This window comes from Pholis gunnellus (genome assembly GCF_910591455.1).
Source record: "Pholis gunnellus genome assembly, chromosome: 8".
Classification (NCBI taxonomy): domain Eukaryota; kingdom Metazoa; phylum Chordata; class Actinopteri; order Perciformes; family Pholidae; genus Pholis; species Pholis gunnellus.
Genome location: NC_136534.1, coordinates 16249887 through 16268723, shown reverse-complemented (window position 1 = coordinate 16268723; position 18837 = coordinate 16249887). Strand labels below are relative to the sequence as shown.

General features: G+C 43.7%; 1 protein-coding gene across 1 annotated transcript; it reads right to left on the bottom strand.

The window, feature by feature from the left end:
- Window positions 1–2673: 2673 nt before the first annotated feature.
- chrnb2 (cholinergic receptor, nicotinic, beta 2) lies at window positions 2674–18574 on the bottom strand (the record flags this gene model as incomplete). The annotated part of the gene is made up of 6 exons (XM_079164726.1): window positions 2674–2826; window positions 4334–5462; window positions 7252–7361; window positions 9713–9757; window positions 10793–10938; window positions 18520–18574. The coding sequence occupies 6 exons, from the start codon at window positions 18572–18574 to the stop codon at window positions 2674–2676; spliced, it is 1638 nt and encodes a 545-aa protein (XP_079020852.1).
- Window positions 18575–18837: the final 263 nt, after the last annotated feature.

Sequence of the window (18837 nt, the reverse complement as noted above, 5' to 3'; positions counted from 1 at the left end):
GGGTAATACTGTAATTTACCGGTTACCTGTGTGTGTGTGTGTGTGTGTGTGTGTGTGTGTGTGTGTGTGTGTGTGCGTGTGTGTATACTTGTACAGCTATCTTTAAAGGACCATTTGGGGTTTCAAAACTTTAGATTGAGGACATTTTGTCCGGTCCTCACCTTGGAACAGACCTTCAAAGGCCTATTTGAGGGTTCAGACTTGGTTTTATATTCTTTAAGGTTCCTTAAGGACTTAGGTTTAGTTTAAGGTTAGGGTAAGAGTGGTCAGGCATTTAGTTGTGATGGTTACGTGCGTTTGTGTGGGCATAAATCTGTTTACACGGTCACATTGTGGGGACTCTCCTGGACAAAATGCCCATCCTCATAACGACCAGCACGAATAACCGTCACAATTAAGATTAGGATTAGGGAAATAGTGGTTAGAATACGTGGAATGTAAGTCAATGTAATGTTCTCTAAAGTGATGGAAACACAACTGTCTGTGTGTGAATATGAGGGTAAAAACATGCCACACGGACGCATACTTTGATTAATCTGAACCTACAACCTTTATTGGACTGGTTAGGTGTGCACAGGAGCAGATTTGAGAGTCAGGAAGGAGAAGGGTGAGAGATGGTGGAGCATGATGAGAGAGGAAGTGAAAAGAAAGGAAGTAGAGTGGAAAGGTCAAAGAGAGAGAAATGGAGTGGACAGCAGCACTTTGTCCGTGTGGAGCTGTGCAGGCTACAGTTTTCACAGGTCTCTGACAGGCTTTTCACACTTCTTCAGGATCAGTTGGGGATCCCCCCCCCTGGGTAATCCCATCCTCTAGAGACAGAAAGAGAGAGACACACAGCTCCCAGTCCAGAACTGATCTGAGTCGCAGACTGCAGCCACATGACCGTAAAGACCCCACAGCGAGTGACAGTGACTGAGGATTAGACAGTATTTTTTCAGAGTTTAAAGTGACTTTCCTACGGCGTCTCTGCCTTTGCTGCTTTATTCCTCCTCACTATCTGGATTGTGCTTGCTGTGGTCAGATTATCCTGTTTCTTATTGCCTGGTGCGACTGCTTCAACATAGGCCCTCTTGTTATTTCTCTCTTATTTATTAAACATTTTATTCACCCCCACTCCCTGCATGATGGAAAAGGCCTTTTGCTTCTCGCTTGGTTGTCAGGGAACCTGGAAAGATTGTGAAAAAAAGACAAATCAGCCAGTCCATGATGAAAAGGAAAAGTGTCGCAATGAAAAGGTCTTCAGAGAATGTAGGTAATCGTTATTGTAATTAGACTAAATGTCAGAAATGTGTTTGTCTCTGGAAGACCAGATAAAGAAGAGAGAACTGGAGAGAGGTTGCCAGAGATCAACAGAAGGGAGGGGGAGACACACATACAGTATGCTCTTCTGAACATCGTATCTGACAGATGTGATAATGCATCTGGGTGTGGGGCACACACACACACACACATACACATAAGCATACATGTATGCTCTGAAGGTTACATACTGAAATATGAAATTACAGATTAACACACATAATATGATAGAATTCCCTTCCTTCCATCAATATAATTTGATTTACATGTTACTTTTTCTAATGCTGATCTTTGCTCCATCCCAACTCAGCTCTTCAGTAGATACTCGGTCTGAGGGAAATCATGTTCCACTGTTCATCATATAGGGGTTCCTATCCACCATCTTGGCTCAGCTTCTTCAGTGTTTCTGGAGCTGAACTCATCTCACTGCAGCTGTGCACTCTGGCACAGCAGGCTGCTGCTGTCCTCTATTCAGTGAGCACAACTCTCTGAGCATAACCCCGTCCATGCATATATTACTGTCTCCTTTTCATCGGATAATGCAACCGAAAGCAAATCGAATAATTCAAGTCTCCTCTATGTATTTTCCTTCACAATCTGTTGCTTGTACACATATTGTGTTGGTGTGCACATTACAGGCTGTGTAGTACAGTTTTTTATCACATTCTTGTTTAATCTATACAATCATACAACACACCATAGCCTCTCTATCAGCAACAGACCCTTACATGAGCTAACACATAGGGAAATCTTAATAATATATTCCTAATGCTATACTGTGGTAAGCCGCTATGCTATGATAAAATATACTGAATCAACTCACTGACGTAGTGGATTTCTGAAAAAATAAAATAAATGTTTAAGAACCTTGATATGAACCTCCCTTCCCTTTCTGATTAGCTCCCTCTCACGTCAGTCAATACCGAGGATGAGTAATGTCATAGTTGAAGGCGGGCATGTCATGTGTCAATTAAGCAGTCAGCGTCAGAGCAGAGAGTGTTGATAGGCTGGCGTAAGGTCCAGCAAGGAGTAAATCAGAGCATCCTCGCTCCCTGACTGGCTGAAGAGGGGAGCAGGGAGGGACCTTTCCACCAGAAAGGGGAGGTCAGTCCATTAAACATCTGGACAAAAAACTTCAGGAAAAAGTATGATGGTGTTTTCCTTTTTCTTCATCCAAGAAAAACAGTTTGTTCGTTGTAAAAACGTTACTATAAAGGTAATGGGCCTGATTGCTGTTCAGTTCCAGTTCAATAGACACAATAAAACCCAGACCTGCCACCCCCCCCCCCCCCCCCCCCCCCCCCCCACCTCTGGCCCTCTGTGCTGATTGGTCTGGGGAGCTGTCAGGTCAGCGTGTTCTCGGCCTGGGAATGGTCAGCCTGGCGAGCTGGTGATGGTCTTGACTGTGTAATTCTGGAAAAGCGGCTGCATGAACATGCCCAGGGTGCCGGACACGCACACAAACACAAAGATCCACAGGAAGAGGCGATCGATCACCATCGCAACGTACTTCCAGTCCTCGCTCACCTGTGTATGGGGAGAGACAAAAGGGGGATTGAGGACAGGTGGAAGAGTCAGATTAAGGTGAGCAGAATCACATCGCTCATCCCCTCATTCTCTCCCTAACTACCCTCCTGCCTTTCCCTATGCAGCGGGTTAATGGAGGTGAGGGGTTAATGTGAGCGGAGACTCGTTCTGCCACACAGCTCTGATGAGGTCCGAGACGAGTCGAGGAGGAGGGGGAGAACGTAAGAGATGAGCGAGAGGATGATGGAGGGGTGTGCTCACACTGTAACCCCTGCACTGACGACTTGGGGGAGGGGGAGGGCATGCACTGGGCCAGGATTGTGGTCGGTATGGCAACGTGATGGTTACTATGTCTACGACGGACAGAATTACAGAGGATTGTGGATTCCCATGTCGGTTCCTTTCATTCCAGGAGAGAAGGCTCTCCTAAGACGCCTCGAGGAAAAGCAATGCCGCCCTCTCTCCGCCGTCTCGGTTCCTCTATTCCAGCACTTCTCCGGTTGTACTCCTTCTCTATGCACACGTCATGCCGCTGCTATAATTACTTGTCTTTGTTGAATATTCAGAGAGCCATGATTGCGTCACCAGATCTGTCTCCTTTGCTTATGCTCTGGTGTAGCCTCCCAATGCGTTTCAAATGGCAGAGCTAAACGGGACTGCTGGCACTGAGAGGACAGACCTGGGCAGCTCATGATGCCTTTTTATGGTTCGTAACATCTGCACAGAATAAGACGATTTATGCTATGATTTTATCCACACAGAGACAAGATAGCTATTTATTTTAATATGGATGTATTGGTATTAAAGTCTGTGTTGGCAAGACATTGCAGAGCAGTAAACTGCAGCAATAAAGGAGTTGTTGGCATCAGCATCACTTTGCCTTCTTGTGTTTAATTTAAAGAAAACAATTTAGCAATATAATTTAATGTGTTAAGTTATTTAAGCTTACATTCAATGATTGCAGAGCAAAAAGCTGTAAACAAACTAACAGTATCACTTTATAAAGTTGTTTAGTGGACGTGTAGCTAAAAGGTGCCTATTTACGCAGTCATAGAATTTAAATATCTGGCTAGCGGCTACCTGACGATTTCTCTGCTGTGTTTTGGTTTCTACCTCACCAGAAATCTCTGTCTCTTTAGCTGCTGAATGCTCCACTATGCTAACTGTGTCTGTCAGTTGTTTGGTGCTGAGCAGGTAGCATGAATAGGTCAATCAGCATTTTTTAAGATATTAATTCGAGCAGCTTTAAATGAACAAAACTTTGATAAAAAAAGTACTGTAATATTTGCTTTTATCTGTCATCTCTAACTATACAGTAAACTGGATCTGTACGTATCTATACTCTTTATCACAAAATGTTTATTTGGAAAATGAACATCAGTCAATATATTGTTATCTGATTTGTATTATTCCTAATATCACTGTCACTCTAAAAAGTCCAGTCAGGCTGTGATAAGGAGCAACAGAGACAATAATGGTGTGAACATTCATATAATATAATACTTACACTCTGATCATCATCCTCACTCTTCATGTGGTTGGCGATGAAGCGAACTCCTTCCACCGCCTCCTCAAAGCCCGGACAGGCTTGAGCCAGCAGGGCCTGAGTCAAAGCAGGACCTCCTGCTGCTTGCTTCCCCCGTGGCAGGTTTCCGGAGCCCCCTTCCCGGCCCTCCCTCACCCTGTTCAGACCATCCATGGACCCCCCACCCGCTCCTACCAGATCCCCTCCAAACTGTTTAACGGACGCCCGGTTCACATAGCAGGTACAAGGCTCATTGTCCTCCTTGCTGAACACCCCTGTGGAGGTTCCCCCTCCATTCCCGCCAGCGTTGCCCAGCCCGAGCCCCACCATCAAGGCCCCCGCCTCCCCGCTGCGCCCACCCTCCTTCTGCTCCTGGGCCCTCCTTCTCTGGCGCAGCCGCTGGCGCTCGCAGCTGTTCCTGGGCTGGCGCATGAAGAGCAAGGCAGGAAGCTTGTTGAGGAACACCAGTTTAACCCAAGGGGGCATGGTGTGTGTGGTTGGCGAGCGGTGGTGTACGTTGAGCACACACACGCTGGTGACGATGGAGAAAGTGACCAGGACCATGGTGAACATCAGGTACTTCCCCACGAGTGGGACGTCTAGTGACGTGGGGGGGACGATCTTTGAGATCAGCAGCAGGAACACAGTGAGAGCCAGCAGCACGGAGATGCAGAGCGTCATCTTCTCTCCACAGTCAGAGGGCAGGTAGAAGACCAGGATTGCCAGCGAGGTGATAAGCACACACGGGATGATGAGGTTGATGGTGTAAAAAAGGGGCTTCCTGCGGATGATGAAGTCGTACGTGATGTCCACGTAGGTGGGGTCGGCTGGGTTCTCGTTTCGTCTGCCTGGCAGGGCGATGATGTCCCACTCGCCGCTGGGCGTGAAGTCGTCCATGCTAGCCACGTCAGCGCGGAGAACCAGATCGATCTCGTTGCGGTCATAGGTCCAGGAGCGGAAGCGCATCGTGCAGTTCTGCTGGTCAAAGGGGAAGTGCTTGACCTCGATCTTACAGGCTGACTTGTATATTGCCGGAGGCAACCAGAAGATGCTGCCATCGTGGGAAACCACCGCGTTAGAGTAGAACGACACCTCGTACACCCCATCAGCACTGAGAGAGAGGAAGCGGGAGAGGAGAAAGATAAAACAATAAAGTGTCAGACACAAACCTTTGTGCGATGATTTAATTAAAAATATATATTTTGTAAACAAAAAGTATAATGAGAGGCCATGTTTCCCTGAGTCTTATGAACTGTGGAACATGACGCATCTCGTTATGCAGTATGGGTTCATCAAAGAGCTCTAGGGCACACACACACACACACACACACACACACACACATGGGTGTGGAGGCTCTGAGGTGTCTCAGGGCGGCAGGGTCACACACACCTGCTTCTACAAACCCAAAGAACAGGATGAACCTGCAGTCTAGACAGAAAAAACAGCTCATAGGGCAAACTGGGTCGAGTTAAACAGCCTGAATTAGACACTTAAGTCAGAAGTCGGCTGACTACACTAAAGCTTTAGATTGAATTTCCATTTAACTCAAGCATTTGACAAGAGAACTAATTAATGATGGCTATTAATGTTGTGAGATGTGCAAAATAATAATTCATAGTTTTTGACTGATTACACCAATGACCCACCTACCAAAGTACACCCTCAGAAACGACGACTTTTCTGCTAATTTAGTTATAAAATCTAATTGAGACTTCCAAATGAGCAGCTCTAGTAGTGCTGTTTCCTCAGTTAATCCTGCTGTTTAGGTGCCTGACAGGAGTTCGACGCAGTGCAGAGGACTGGGAGGATAGCGTGTCGACCTGGGGTTAGTGGGATTAGGAGGATAATTTCATCCAAAGTGCCTGGGATCTTTTAATCTTCAGTAAAGTACGGACTGAGGCAGGGAAAGATGAGAAGGCCAGACAGATCACTGTACTCTGATGAGCTGATTTACATACTGTAGGCTGACACTCCGTTTCCATTACATTGACACTAGTGGTCTGCATCCGTACCTCCCTCAGACATGCAAGCTAATTGGAATTAAAACCTAGCAAAGCAAGTTTCTGTTTTATACAAGTGAAGAGTTTTGTGTTGTATAATGCATTAGTTAATTGCATTGAAGATGAAATGTAATAATTTGACATATATGTGATCTTGCATACATTAACCATGTCTCCCAGACCTACACTCAAGACTTAACTGCAAAGCGTGCGATAGCCCATAGTCTTAAAACGTAATAAAAACTAGATGTTTAGTTTATATATTCATAAGTAAATTGATGTTTAATAAAAATTACCAAAACAAGTTGCTTTCTGTGTAACTGTGTGCACTGTACCTGATGGGAACTTGAAACTGGCCCGGTGCATTCACAATTTACAAAGGTATAGGTTAACCCAGGTCTAACAATGACTAACTAAATTAAAGTGCAGTTAGATATCAAGCATCTCTGCATGCAACATCACACATTTTACAACAACATAAAAAGAAAGACGAATTTCCGGTTAACCGGTTGCATCTGCTGTACATGTACAGTCTCTACGTGAGTGTGCACACCAGATGACTCCATCTTTGAAGTGTCTCATGAGACTTGGAGGTACTGTATAGTAATGTAGCATGAGCGATATGAGCAGATTACAGCGGACATATTCAGTCATATGTGGCGGAGCGTGCACGTGTTGCACAGTGAAACCTCTGGCATTTGATTGATGTTCTTATCCAAAGTGACTTACTGTACAATGGTGGCAGCTGGCTCAAATCGCCGGGGAGTTAGCTTTAAGACATTAACAGTTCAATATGAGACTTGTTTGTGCTCTTGTTGTGCATTTGTATGCCAGTCCATGCATCCATGAGCCTTGTGTGTCTTCAGAAGCGAGAGCAAGAGAGTGAGTGAGTGACTCACTTGTTGTAGAGCACCACGTCAGGCAGCCAGATGTGTTTTGAGGGCAGCCTGACCTTCAACATCCCATCAAACTCCTCAGGGATCCAAGTCAGACGATAGTCCTGCCACTCCTGAGGGGCCAATAAAAACAAAATCACACAGCGGCAAGAGAGGAGCAGAGAGGAGAAGGTCTGTCTGTCCGTCTTTGTGTCTGTCAGTCGGTGGTCAATATGACACATCACAAGCCTGGGGAACATCCTGTGCTGCGTCCCTCAATGCTTACATCACATGTTTCACTATAAGCCACAGAGAGAGATTGAAGCGCTCATGTCAACCCCGACCTAGACCAATCAGCATGATTAGAATTGCTCAGCCAGGGGTGGAAGTATTACAAGTACTACCTCTAATGTAACAAAGTTGTTTTGTTACGTGTACTTGTATTTTTATTTCTTTAGTATGTATTGCACTTCGCTACATTTCAAATCTTCATCATCACTCCAGAGCAACAACAAAAGTTGCGTGAAAAAGGTCCTGATAATAAACTGTGAGAATGAAATTGAAGAAATAAGATAAACCAGCAGCTGCAACAGAGAAGAAGCTGCAGGTGTGTCTGCGGCCGCACGAGGGCAGAGCCCCGTGAACGGAGAGGTGACACTCCAGAAAGGATACGTGACAAATGTTTGCTCACGGGCCGCCGAGTTCACGGGCCGAGGACACTACAAGCACAGTCAAATGTCAAAAAAGGGTAACATATGGGGTGTCGTTAATTGGCATTATTGTACCTCGGGGTAGAAACAAAAACAGTGTATTGACTGAATTAATGGGCCACCTTGCAAGCATGCTTAATGACACACCAACGACGTTCATCACCTGTATCCTAAGCTAACATGCTAAATGCTAACACGCTCATGGATCCTCCTCACTTCACTCCACTGAAGAACTTTTACCTCCAGTAAGGTGTTTGAGGACTTTCTGCATTTTTTTAATTTTGTAGCCTAAATATGTTTAATTTAACAGTAGTATCATGTATCATCACCCCGCGTCCCCTTTTTACGTAACCCAGTAGCGTTTACCTGCTTTTTACTTTTACCCATGTAAAATGTCTTTAAAGTAACTGTACTTTTACAATAATCTAGTACTCTTTCCGCCTCTGCAGTGAGGCTGCTCCTATGAGTGTGCATGTGTGTGCATCAGCAAACCTCCCCACGTCCTCTGTGCAACCTTCTTCTAAAACACAGCCTTGTCTTGTTCTGCACGCTGTGGGTCAGTCATTGACATTGTCGCATTGAAGCCTCTGTGACAGCAGTTCTGTCTGGCTCTTCTATGTTATGGCAATGTTGGAGCTGTAATGCTCATGTTAGGTCATCTGCAGTAACTGTGATGCATTGTGGTCATTACAGTTTGTCTTGGCTGAGGACAGCTGTCCTTGGCTCCCCTGCTTACCAGTTGCAAGGGATCCATAGAGCACTGATGGTCATTCTACGCTCCGTTACATGTCGTAAATCTTGACTTGGTCAGGTGCAAGTGTGTGTTTGTGAATATAAGACAAAAAAAAACATGATGCTATAAAACAATGTCATCAAAGATGCAACATGCACTACAAAGTAGATCATATAGATCTAAATCAACATCCAACTTGAACATACGTCTGTGTAAAATGTTGAAACACCTGCTCTCAAAAGCAAACACGTATGTTGATGATGTGTGTGAATGACTGCATTTGTATACCTGGTGTGTGTAAATGTGTACACCTACATGTTCTACCATGTTAAAGGCCTCAGCTGTAAGCATACAAAGAGCCAGCCATGTAGAAGAGTGTCACAGCTCAGTCAGACTCACATCATTTACAGGGTGAGGTTATGTTTCATCCAAATCCACAAACTGCCAATTTCACCATGCTGACAAATAGGGCCTCATTATTTGTGCAAAGGGCTTTTGATACCACCAGTTCTTTGTTTCCTGCTCATAACTTTCAACTCACTTCTCATATTTCTCCTGTCAGATTTTGGGTTTTGGGGGACGTGTATTGTTTGATGTCTCTCTCACTGTCTGACACACCAGTCATGTCAGCTCTCAGGGCAGCTGCTCCCCATGAGTAGAGGCAGGATCAGCACATCAGCCATAACCAGTGAAACACACAGAGCACAGGGATGCATCGGTCCCCTCCAGTAACTGGACCACTGCTCACTGTGGCCCATGATTATATAATGTTCATCCGCGTGTTTACTGTATTCTATTGTAGCGAGAGCATTACTCAGTGTCCGCATTTGTTACTACCATCCATGCCCCTTGTGGTGTGTGATAAACCTCCACTGACCTGGCAGTAACATTTTGAAATCTAAGGTAAAACCATCAAAAATCAAATAATTAATTCACTATTTTTCGCTACATTTGAATCTTTCTGTCGAAATTAATTCTTCTCTGTGCGGCAGAATGTTACTATGTTAGAACGGTAAGATGAGGAGAAGAGTGGGAGTCTCACCTGCGTTAGCCAGACATTGGTGGTCATCACCTGCTCTCTTTCATGCTGCAGAAATAGAAGACAAACTGTGATCAAACGGGTACCACAACACCTCTAACAAGCTAGTGTGACAGATTTTTCAAAAGTGGCATAAAATGGATGCAGCAAAGTCAAAATATCCACATTTTAAGTCCCTGTAGACCGAGTTGCATTATGCAGCTTGGTAGTTGTTCATTGCTTGGTAAATACCCAGTTTCTATAGCTTTTTAGGAAAAAAAATGTAAGTCTTCAAGCTCAAGCTGAAATAACCCTGCTGACAACACGTATGTTAATTTCTCAGGTTCTAAAAAACTCCATAATCACAGAAGACTTCATACAACTGTTTGGCTGAGTAGCACTCAACATAATGAGTAAACGATCTTTATGTGTAAAATCAGTGGAGTGGATCTTTAACTAGCGTAAAGATGTACTGCAGTCATCATTTTCAGTGGAGCTTGTTTGCTGTGGTGGAAAGTACATTCACTCAAGTACTGTATTTACTGTAAGTACAATTCTGAAGTACTTTACTTGAGTATTTTAATTTTATGCTTTCATTATAATTTTACTCTACTACATTTCAGAGGGTTACATTGTACTTTTTATTCCACTGCACTTATTTTGACAGTTACTTATAATTACTTGTAATTATAACGACTTAGTATTAATACAATTTATTGATGTAAAATGCAGAACTTTTACTTATGACAGTCTTTTTAAATTGCTGTATTGCTAAAGTACAAGATCTTAATACTCATCAGGCCTTGAGCCGAGGGCTAAATCAGACTGACATGAGATTTCCATAATTAGACAACTTCATTTTCTGCTGTAACCATGACACATGAATACAAATCATGTTTTGCAGACTCAAGAAATCAGAAGGAACCGCATTAATCAGCATTCCTGCAGTTTTTGCACCTCTCATATTCCTTCTATGAGTAAATAATCATTTGGAGTCTTTTTTATATGTGTACTCAAAGGATGAGTAACACAAAGGGGTGTCCTCCTACTGTGAAAAGGTGCACTCAGAGTCAAACACACCAGCCCGGGCACATGCACACTCACCACGCTGATGAGCTGAGCCAATGACACCATCAGCTGCACGGTAACCAGCTCGGAGCGATTAGTCGCGGGACGGATCAGTTTGTTGTAGTGGGCGGGGTTTAAGAGATGCTCCACCAACCGCTCCTCTGTGTCTGCCCCGAGGCCGCCTATAATGAGAACACATTATCATCATCCTCATCCTCATCTGCCTCGATCATGAGACAAAAATGGTGCAGCCATCTGTGTCTCTCTTAATTGTCATTTAAAAAAAAAAAGAATACTTTTATCATATTGGATGATAGTCTAAATCATACAAGAGCAGGGAATCAGTGGTGCTGTTGAGTTTCTCTGTTTGGCCACTGCCCTCACTGCCAGCATTGAGAGTCGGCTATCCATGTGTATCAAGAATGCAAAGCCTTTGAACCATGGCATTACTCATCACTGCCGGCTGGAGCACGTCAGCACAGCTCGATACACATTTTTTTTACAAGATCTGACATCACAAGAATGAGTCAACCAGTCTGAATGTCTCTATCGCTATCCTTTCTGTCTCTATCGCTCTCTCCGTGCCTCTGCTCTGTCTCCATCTATTCCCCTCTGCTGTGTTGCACTTCTTCCCAACTGCCAGTCTTTTGTAGCTTTGGGTTATGTTTACTCCGTCTCTCACTTCACTTCCCTGCCCCTGTCTCCCCCCCCCCCCCCCCCCCCCCCTGTCCCTCCCTTCCATCCGCCATCCCTCCATCTGAAGGAGACCGTAGTCGTATCCGTGTGAGTGGTTGAGTTCTCGGGCACACACAGGAGGGGAGGTGTGTAACTGAGAGACACGACGTGTGGAGAAAAACAACTGTTCTGCACCTCGTCCTTCCTCCCTCTCCTCAGCTACTCACTCCCAGCCTCTCCGGCATCTGCTCGCTCCTGTGCTGCATCTTTTCACTCTCGCAATCCCCTCACACGTCCCCCCTGAAGATAAACACAGGCTGCTTACTGTTACCTTGATACCTATAACATGTAAAAGCTGATGTGAGTAAATGATGTTACGTTTGAGATGATGAACCCTTTCATTTATTAATGATATTAACAAAACGAAGACTATAACAGAAAAATAACAAAACAATGAGAATAATCTAAATATTATAAAATAAAAGATTCAAACAAACCCCTGACTGCTCATTCTACACCTTTTATTCCCCTCGTTTACATGCGTCATCTGCACAAAACTAACGAAGAAAGAAGAAGAAAGGTCATTTTCTTTCTGTTTTATATCAATGTCAATTGAATATATTTGGGGTTTGGACAAAAAAGCTATTTGAAATTCTTAGGCTTTAGGAAATTTTGATGAGCAATTTATAGACCAAATGATTCATTGATGAATAAAATAATCACCCGATTAATCGATAATGAAAACAAAGGTTAGTTTCAGCTCTATCAATTCTACACACAACAAAGAGGACAAAACAGATTATTTTTCATGAAGGGAAATACAATGAAAAAGAAGAACAGCTACATTTGAGATGAAAAAAACAATAACAGCGGGATTTGTGGCATTAGTGATGTAAAAATATGGAAATTTAAAATGGATATCAAAAAGCTTTAAACACACTAAACATACTCCACTTTTTTCACCATTTCCCTCTGAAAATGCTTCGGGGCTCCTCTGGACACTCTGTCCTCCCCCTCTACGTCCCCCCTGATCTCCACCTCCCCCCTCCCTCTTGCCCTGTAGCACTGCTGTGTTCACTGAGCAGGAATGATAGTCTGTGTCTCTGGATCAATGAGGACTCTATTCATACCCCATAAACTCAACACGCAATTCCTCGCTGCCACCTTATTTTTAATCTCCTGCTCCTCCCTGTGTCCCGTCTTTTCCGTCTCATTTTCTTTTACACTTTCTCCGTCTTTCCATCATCCGAGCCGGCCCATATTTTCTCTTCACTCCCCCGACTGTCTCCCTCGCTCTCATCCTTCCATCCTTCCTGTTATCTCCATCTCTCTGTCGCTGACAGCCACTGTCCATTTATTGCCCCGTCTCTCGCTAATCCACCACCATCAATACACATCCTGTCAGCACATGTGTGTAGCACTCTGGTTGTTTATTGTGCACAGGCACCGGTTTGCTGTTTCTTTTTAATGTGCGTGTGTTTTTTGTGTGTGATCATATTCATGAGGGAAATAAACAATACTGTCTGTGCCTGAACCATATGAATAATGCATAATATTCCCAGAAGCCCAGGGCAATAACACTACCGGATGAGACAGAAAGCTAATACCGTTCACTTAAACAATGATGAAGCAGAAAAAGGCCTTCGTTTCCATCCGTCATTCTCATAATGTAAAACGTAGTTTCCTGCTCAAACTAACTAGATGACGTGTAAATTGTCAAAGTGATATTCAGTTATTTTTCTTTGTAAACACAGTTTAAGAGAGGGGTTATATTTACTTTAAATCGTACCTTATATCAAGCATTTTGTAGCATCTGTGCACTTAAATCTATGGAAAAGAACAATTCCATGCAAAGTCCTATCTCCAAAGCTCATCAAACCGTATAACAGGTGAGAGCCGATTCCCCTCATCTCTGATATGATAGTTGAGTCGCTGCATGAGAAGTAATTATGAAAAGCTGCTCAGTCAAAGACCCCTGAAGATGACTAAGACCAAAACAAAGTCCAAGGCCAAAATGATTCAGTTCATTGCAAGCAAAATATTGTGTTTCTTTTTCTGACGTTAGGATAATATTTAAAAAACATAACAAATTATTTCAGGTTTGATTTATTTTTATATATAAACACAACTGCACTTTACAGAATAAAACATCCCAAGTCTTTGCATCCCATGCAAATCTGAATCAATATGCAAAAGGATTGTGCAGTCTTGGCTTATATGTCCACTCTATGAGTCTTCGTATTTTCTGCTTATTTTCCCTCAAATATTTGCATGCATGTGCTCAGGATGAAAGTCTAGACTAATAATTTACGACACTGAGACAAATTATAGACCGAATCCGAGAGCTTTTCTGGTTTATTCTTATCTCAAGGACACGACTGATAAAAATATCTACTACACACTGCAGCCTGATCCCTGCACAAACATGTTCATCCTCAGCACTTACTTATGCTTCTAAACAAAGACTGATCTCGCTCCTTCATACGACACGCTGTCGTGCTAAAGGCCCGGCTGAGTGGTCGTAATGTTGACGGTAGCTCAGGTTGTATTCTGGTTGTTTTCCAGTTCAAATATTGCAAACTTAATGTGACACTATGAATATTTCAGCAGGGCTCCCCCATTAGACCCTGGAGCGAGGGAAGTTACACACCACCACACGCACACACACACACACACACACACACACACCTCCGTGACACAGCACAGGAACAGGCGGGATGGTGCTACAGTGTTCGATTGCTTCCCATATACATCCGTTTCTCCTTCCTTGTTTTAAACAGCCACGGATCTTAGCATGCTGATCAACCTCACAAAGTGTCTAGGTCTTAGTCAGGATTTTTGGGAAATCGCTGCACGTACTAAAATCCATCCATCGCTAAACTGCACAGCGTTGTTTGCAGTTTACAAAGCCATTAGAGGCCACACGCGCTGTAAAGACAAATGTGGAGAAAATGAGGACGAAGAGAGAGCTCAATTGAATTATCCTGCTAAGACTATTACAGTGATGATCTCTATTTATACAACTCGTTCAAATGAGAAGAGGTTGGAGGGGAAGTAGGGTCACGTTCTGCACTGCGTTCTGCCAAAGAGGCTTTTTGGCTGCAGCGGGGACCTTATATGCTGAAATATTCTTAAATCAATAATGGAGAGATCCATTGATCTACTAGCAACACCCAATTGGCACCGTAGTGCCCATAGAACTGAGATATTAATATTGATCCTCCATCCAACCGCAATATCGCAGCACTCCAAAATCAAAGTCATCCCACTGTGGACCGACTGAGAGTGGAAGGAGCTTCATTGTCACCAAATTTGAGAAACTCCACAGTCAGGAAAAGGGTGGCCAGTTAAGTTAGTGCTGTCAAGTAAACATCTCAACGTTTACAGTGATGCTAAATATACAAAAGCTTTCTGTTTAATGTTACATCTTAGGTTTGAATATCAAATAGGTAGTCTTACATTGGGGAAGGTGTTGAAGTGGTTTAGACTGCAGAAGAATATATAACTGAAAAACTCAGAAGCTATGAAATCCTCATATGCAGCTTGGTTTTTATTGTATTACTTACAGCCCGAGGAGCTCAAGCTGTTTGACGACAGACGGTATGGTGTTGCATATTTCAGGGGTTGCAATAAATACACCATTTGAACTGCATAATGCCTCTTATGACAGCTATTATTTGAGCTATTATTATATATATGTTATTTATGCACACATGCGGAGGATAGGACAGCAATACATCCAGAACACATTTTGGCTTATCTTGCAGAAGTCTTGATCACAATCATAACAAACAAGCATTTTTTTTTTTGCTCTCTGCAGAAGTATTATTTATTATTGATAAGCATTAGTTTCTCTAGTTTTATTGCACTTTTAGATGTAAGATCATGTTTACAGTTTACAACTTTCATTCATGTTGTCACCGGATGAAGGTTTGCGTTATCTTGAATACACTTCTGAACACTTCTACACACGCCGGCATCGGAGAAACCTAAGCACAACCTTGCCTCAATGTTAGTCAACCTTTTACTTTTTTTTAAAAAATAAACTTCAATCAAAACTCTTAACTTTCCAAATGACTTTATCTGCTTTTCTTCTCCACTGCTTAAGTTTCTATTAAACCTCCGTGCTCTCCTTCTGCTTCCCCTCTAATCTCCAGGGCTGCACACTGCTGTGTGATGCTACTACTGCTGCACATTCATTCACATGAACACTCGCACACTCAATCTCGCCCAAATCACACATGACAGCACACAGTCTTACACAGGGGATCACACACACGTTCTCACAGTCAAATGCAGGCCTCTGTTGAGTGACTTCTGTGCATTTCTTATCACAGATGCAGCCCCTACATCCGCTGATCTGATCCTGTTGCTGCCGCGTGTTGAGAGTTGGTCCAAAGAGACAGAGAGAGAGAGAGAGAGAGAGAATAGGATGGCTGCTGTAATGTGCAGGTCGAGATGCTGCAGAGATCAGTGGGCCGGAGCAGTGCAGCAGAAAAGTGATGACAGGCTAAACTGACTGTGCAGAACTTTCTAGCCCGTAGCTGTGCCAAGGAAATGGTTCGTTGATATTCACTGAGTGCATTCATAAAGCAGAGGACAGGAGATTATGGCGCATGCATAAACACACACGGTCGCACATGCAAAGAGGATGACTTGGCCCCGTGTCAAACATCTGCTTTGAGAGGCAGCTGATAAAAGTGTTGCTGCGAAAATAATCTAAGCACACTACGTCCTTTAGGTGATGAGACTGTCGCACACCGTGCTCCATATCCAGTAACCCCTGCATCAGGTCAAATCAGCACCAGACCTGTTTATTATGCATGGCCTGCAGGGGAAATGACAAGAGACATCCTCAGGACGGCCACATCCTTGCGGCAGCGTCTGAGATAGGTGGTGAAATGTCCTTGAGCGCCCTTGAACAGCGCCCGAATGTGAGTCTGTGAATGTAAAACGTCTTATGTAAGAAAATAGTGTTGTGCGTATGGAGGTGTAAAGTTATGATTTTTGTCCCTTCTAATTCCATCACCACCAATATGAACAAATGGGAACTGTGTGTTGGTCTGAGTCTGTGCACATGTTGTCTTTTCTAAGTGCGTGTTTTACAATTACGTGGGGTTTTTTTTTTTAGCCTCTTTGTAGGGAATCTCTGAAACGTGTTAAGGCCCAGGTGTGCGACTATGTGCTCATTCTTCAAACGCGTGTTTGCGTGTGGATTGAGTTTATAGTCTCTGAGGATGATGCTAATCAGGTTTTCTACCTTAAGGGGAGATGACTCATTAGTACTCCGCTGCTTATGAAGCTCCTTAATGTGATATTTCATGTTGGTAGCATTTTCTAGTACATATACCTTTTGTTTGAGGTCAGGGAATAATCAATGATCAACCAACAAAACCGAGTGCTCAGGGACACCGAATACCATGCAGCAATTTTAGAGCGGCTTCATAAACAAGATAAATCCTTGTCACAATCTATTGGTTGGCTATTAGTTAGTTCTATTTGTAGCTTGTATTTATTGTAATATTCAGTTTTTTTACATTTGATTTGTAATACAAAGAGACCCAATATTACTTACTTTATATTTGTAATGTTTTGAATGTGCTATTGTGAGTACCGTATTTTTATCTGCTTTAATATTGTGCTGAACAGCGTTGCATAAAGCTCTTTATAGGTGTGTGTGTGTGTGTGTGTGTGTGTGTGTGTGTGTGTGTGTGTGTGTGTGTGTGTGTGTGTGTGTGTGTGTGTGTGTGTGACAAAAAGAGTGCAAGTGTATGTGTGCCAGAGAGAAAGCAGGAGCATGTTGTCGCCATGGGTGATGATGATGATCAGTTAGTCAATGCAAGGCAGATGGCCAGGCATGTGTGAGTGGATGGAGGTGTGTGTGTGTGTGTGTGTGTGTGTGTGTGTGTGTGTGTGTGTGTGTGTGTGTGTGTGTGTGTGTGTGGTTATGTGTGCTGCTACACAGCCAGTGACAAACAGTCTTTTTGCTTGGAGGCACTAAGCTGGTCTCTGCCCTGTCACTACTATTGATTGGCTGAACATATTAGGCTGTAATTCAACCAATCAGCTGATGTGTTTTCCGCTATGCTTTGGGCAAACCCTCACTGAGCAGGAATTAACACCAAATTAGAGCCAATTTGTGGAGGTAAAATATGTCCAAACACCTTAATGGCTTTACACTTAACACATACCTTATTTGCTCCAAAGGCACTGCAACAACAGTGTTGTAAATAAGACTCATCCACTCGGTGCATGTGCCCAATGAAGACAAAAAAATACCATGTTCAAACACAGGCAGAAGGCTTTTCCTGCTGAATGACACATAATTTGTCCTTTGAAGACAGGATGTAGAAGTTGGTTTAGCTCAACGTGTCTCTCATTAACCTGCCCACTCAATGCAAGACCTCGGTGTTAATGAGAGAGAGAGAGAGGAGGGGGGTAAGTGGGTGATAACGTAATTTCTTCCCCTTTCTCTCTCTCTCTCTCTCTCTCTCAGGTATAGAGAGAAATAGATAACTGATGCAAAAACAACATTGAAATGCTTTAAAACTTCTTCATAATGTGCTGTATTCTGTTTCATTTGTGTGGTATTTACCCCAACAAAAAGACTAATATTATTAGGACTAATAAGTCCATACAATAATATTATTGTGATACAATAATGAGCACATGGTGTTACCTTAAAAAGTAAGGCCTCTAAACGCACTATATGTTGAGTACAACGGACACGCTAAATTAAAGGATTTATTTTAGTTTGCAATCGGATAATGGTGTTAGCCATTGCATTTGTTTCTACATTGTGCGCATGTGATATAAGCAGTGGGCAATATTTATCCTCTTCATCATTCCGTCGCGCTCACTGCTATTATGAGAAAAATGGTGACACAGCAATGAAAGAGTCATTTTCTCCGCGTCTAACCCCTCCTCAGCCTCTCACCACCCCTTTTGTTATCACACTCACTCCCTCATTACTTTGAAGAAACCGGATCCTCCTGACTGCTCGAACTCGCGGTGTTTTTTGGCCCTATAAAGGTGACGATGCACACCAAAGCGCATCGATGGAGCCATTAGACGGACAAGTTACTCACCTCCCGCAATGGCGAGGACAGCAAGCAGCAGCAGCGGCGGCCCGCCGTCCATCATCATACGTGCGTCCGAGCGCGCTCCGAGCCCGAAAGGTGTTCACCGCGATGGAGAGGCCACCCGAAGCACACCCGCAGTGTTACTCCCCTCCTCCTCACGACCCGAAGCTCCCTTCACTCTCTACCTGGCATGGTGACGTCAGGGCTCTCCGTCGGTCCGCACATCTTCACCCAGAAAAAAAAAGGGGAGAAAATAGAAATACCTCGGCGGGGCCAGGTACGCTCTGCGCTGGGTCGTGCGGTGCTGGCTGTCCGTGCTGAACA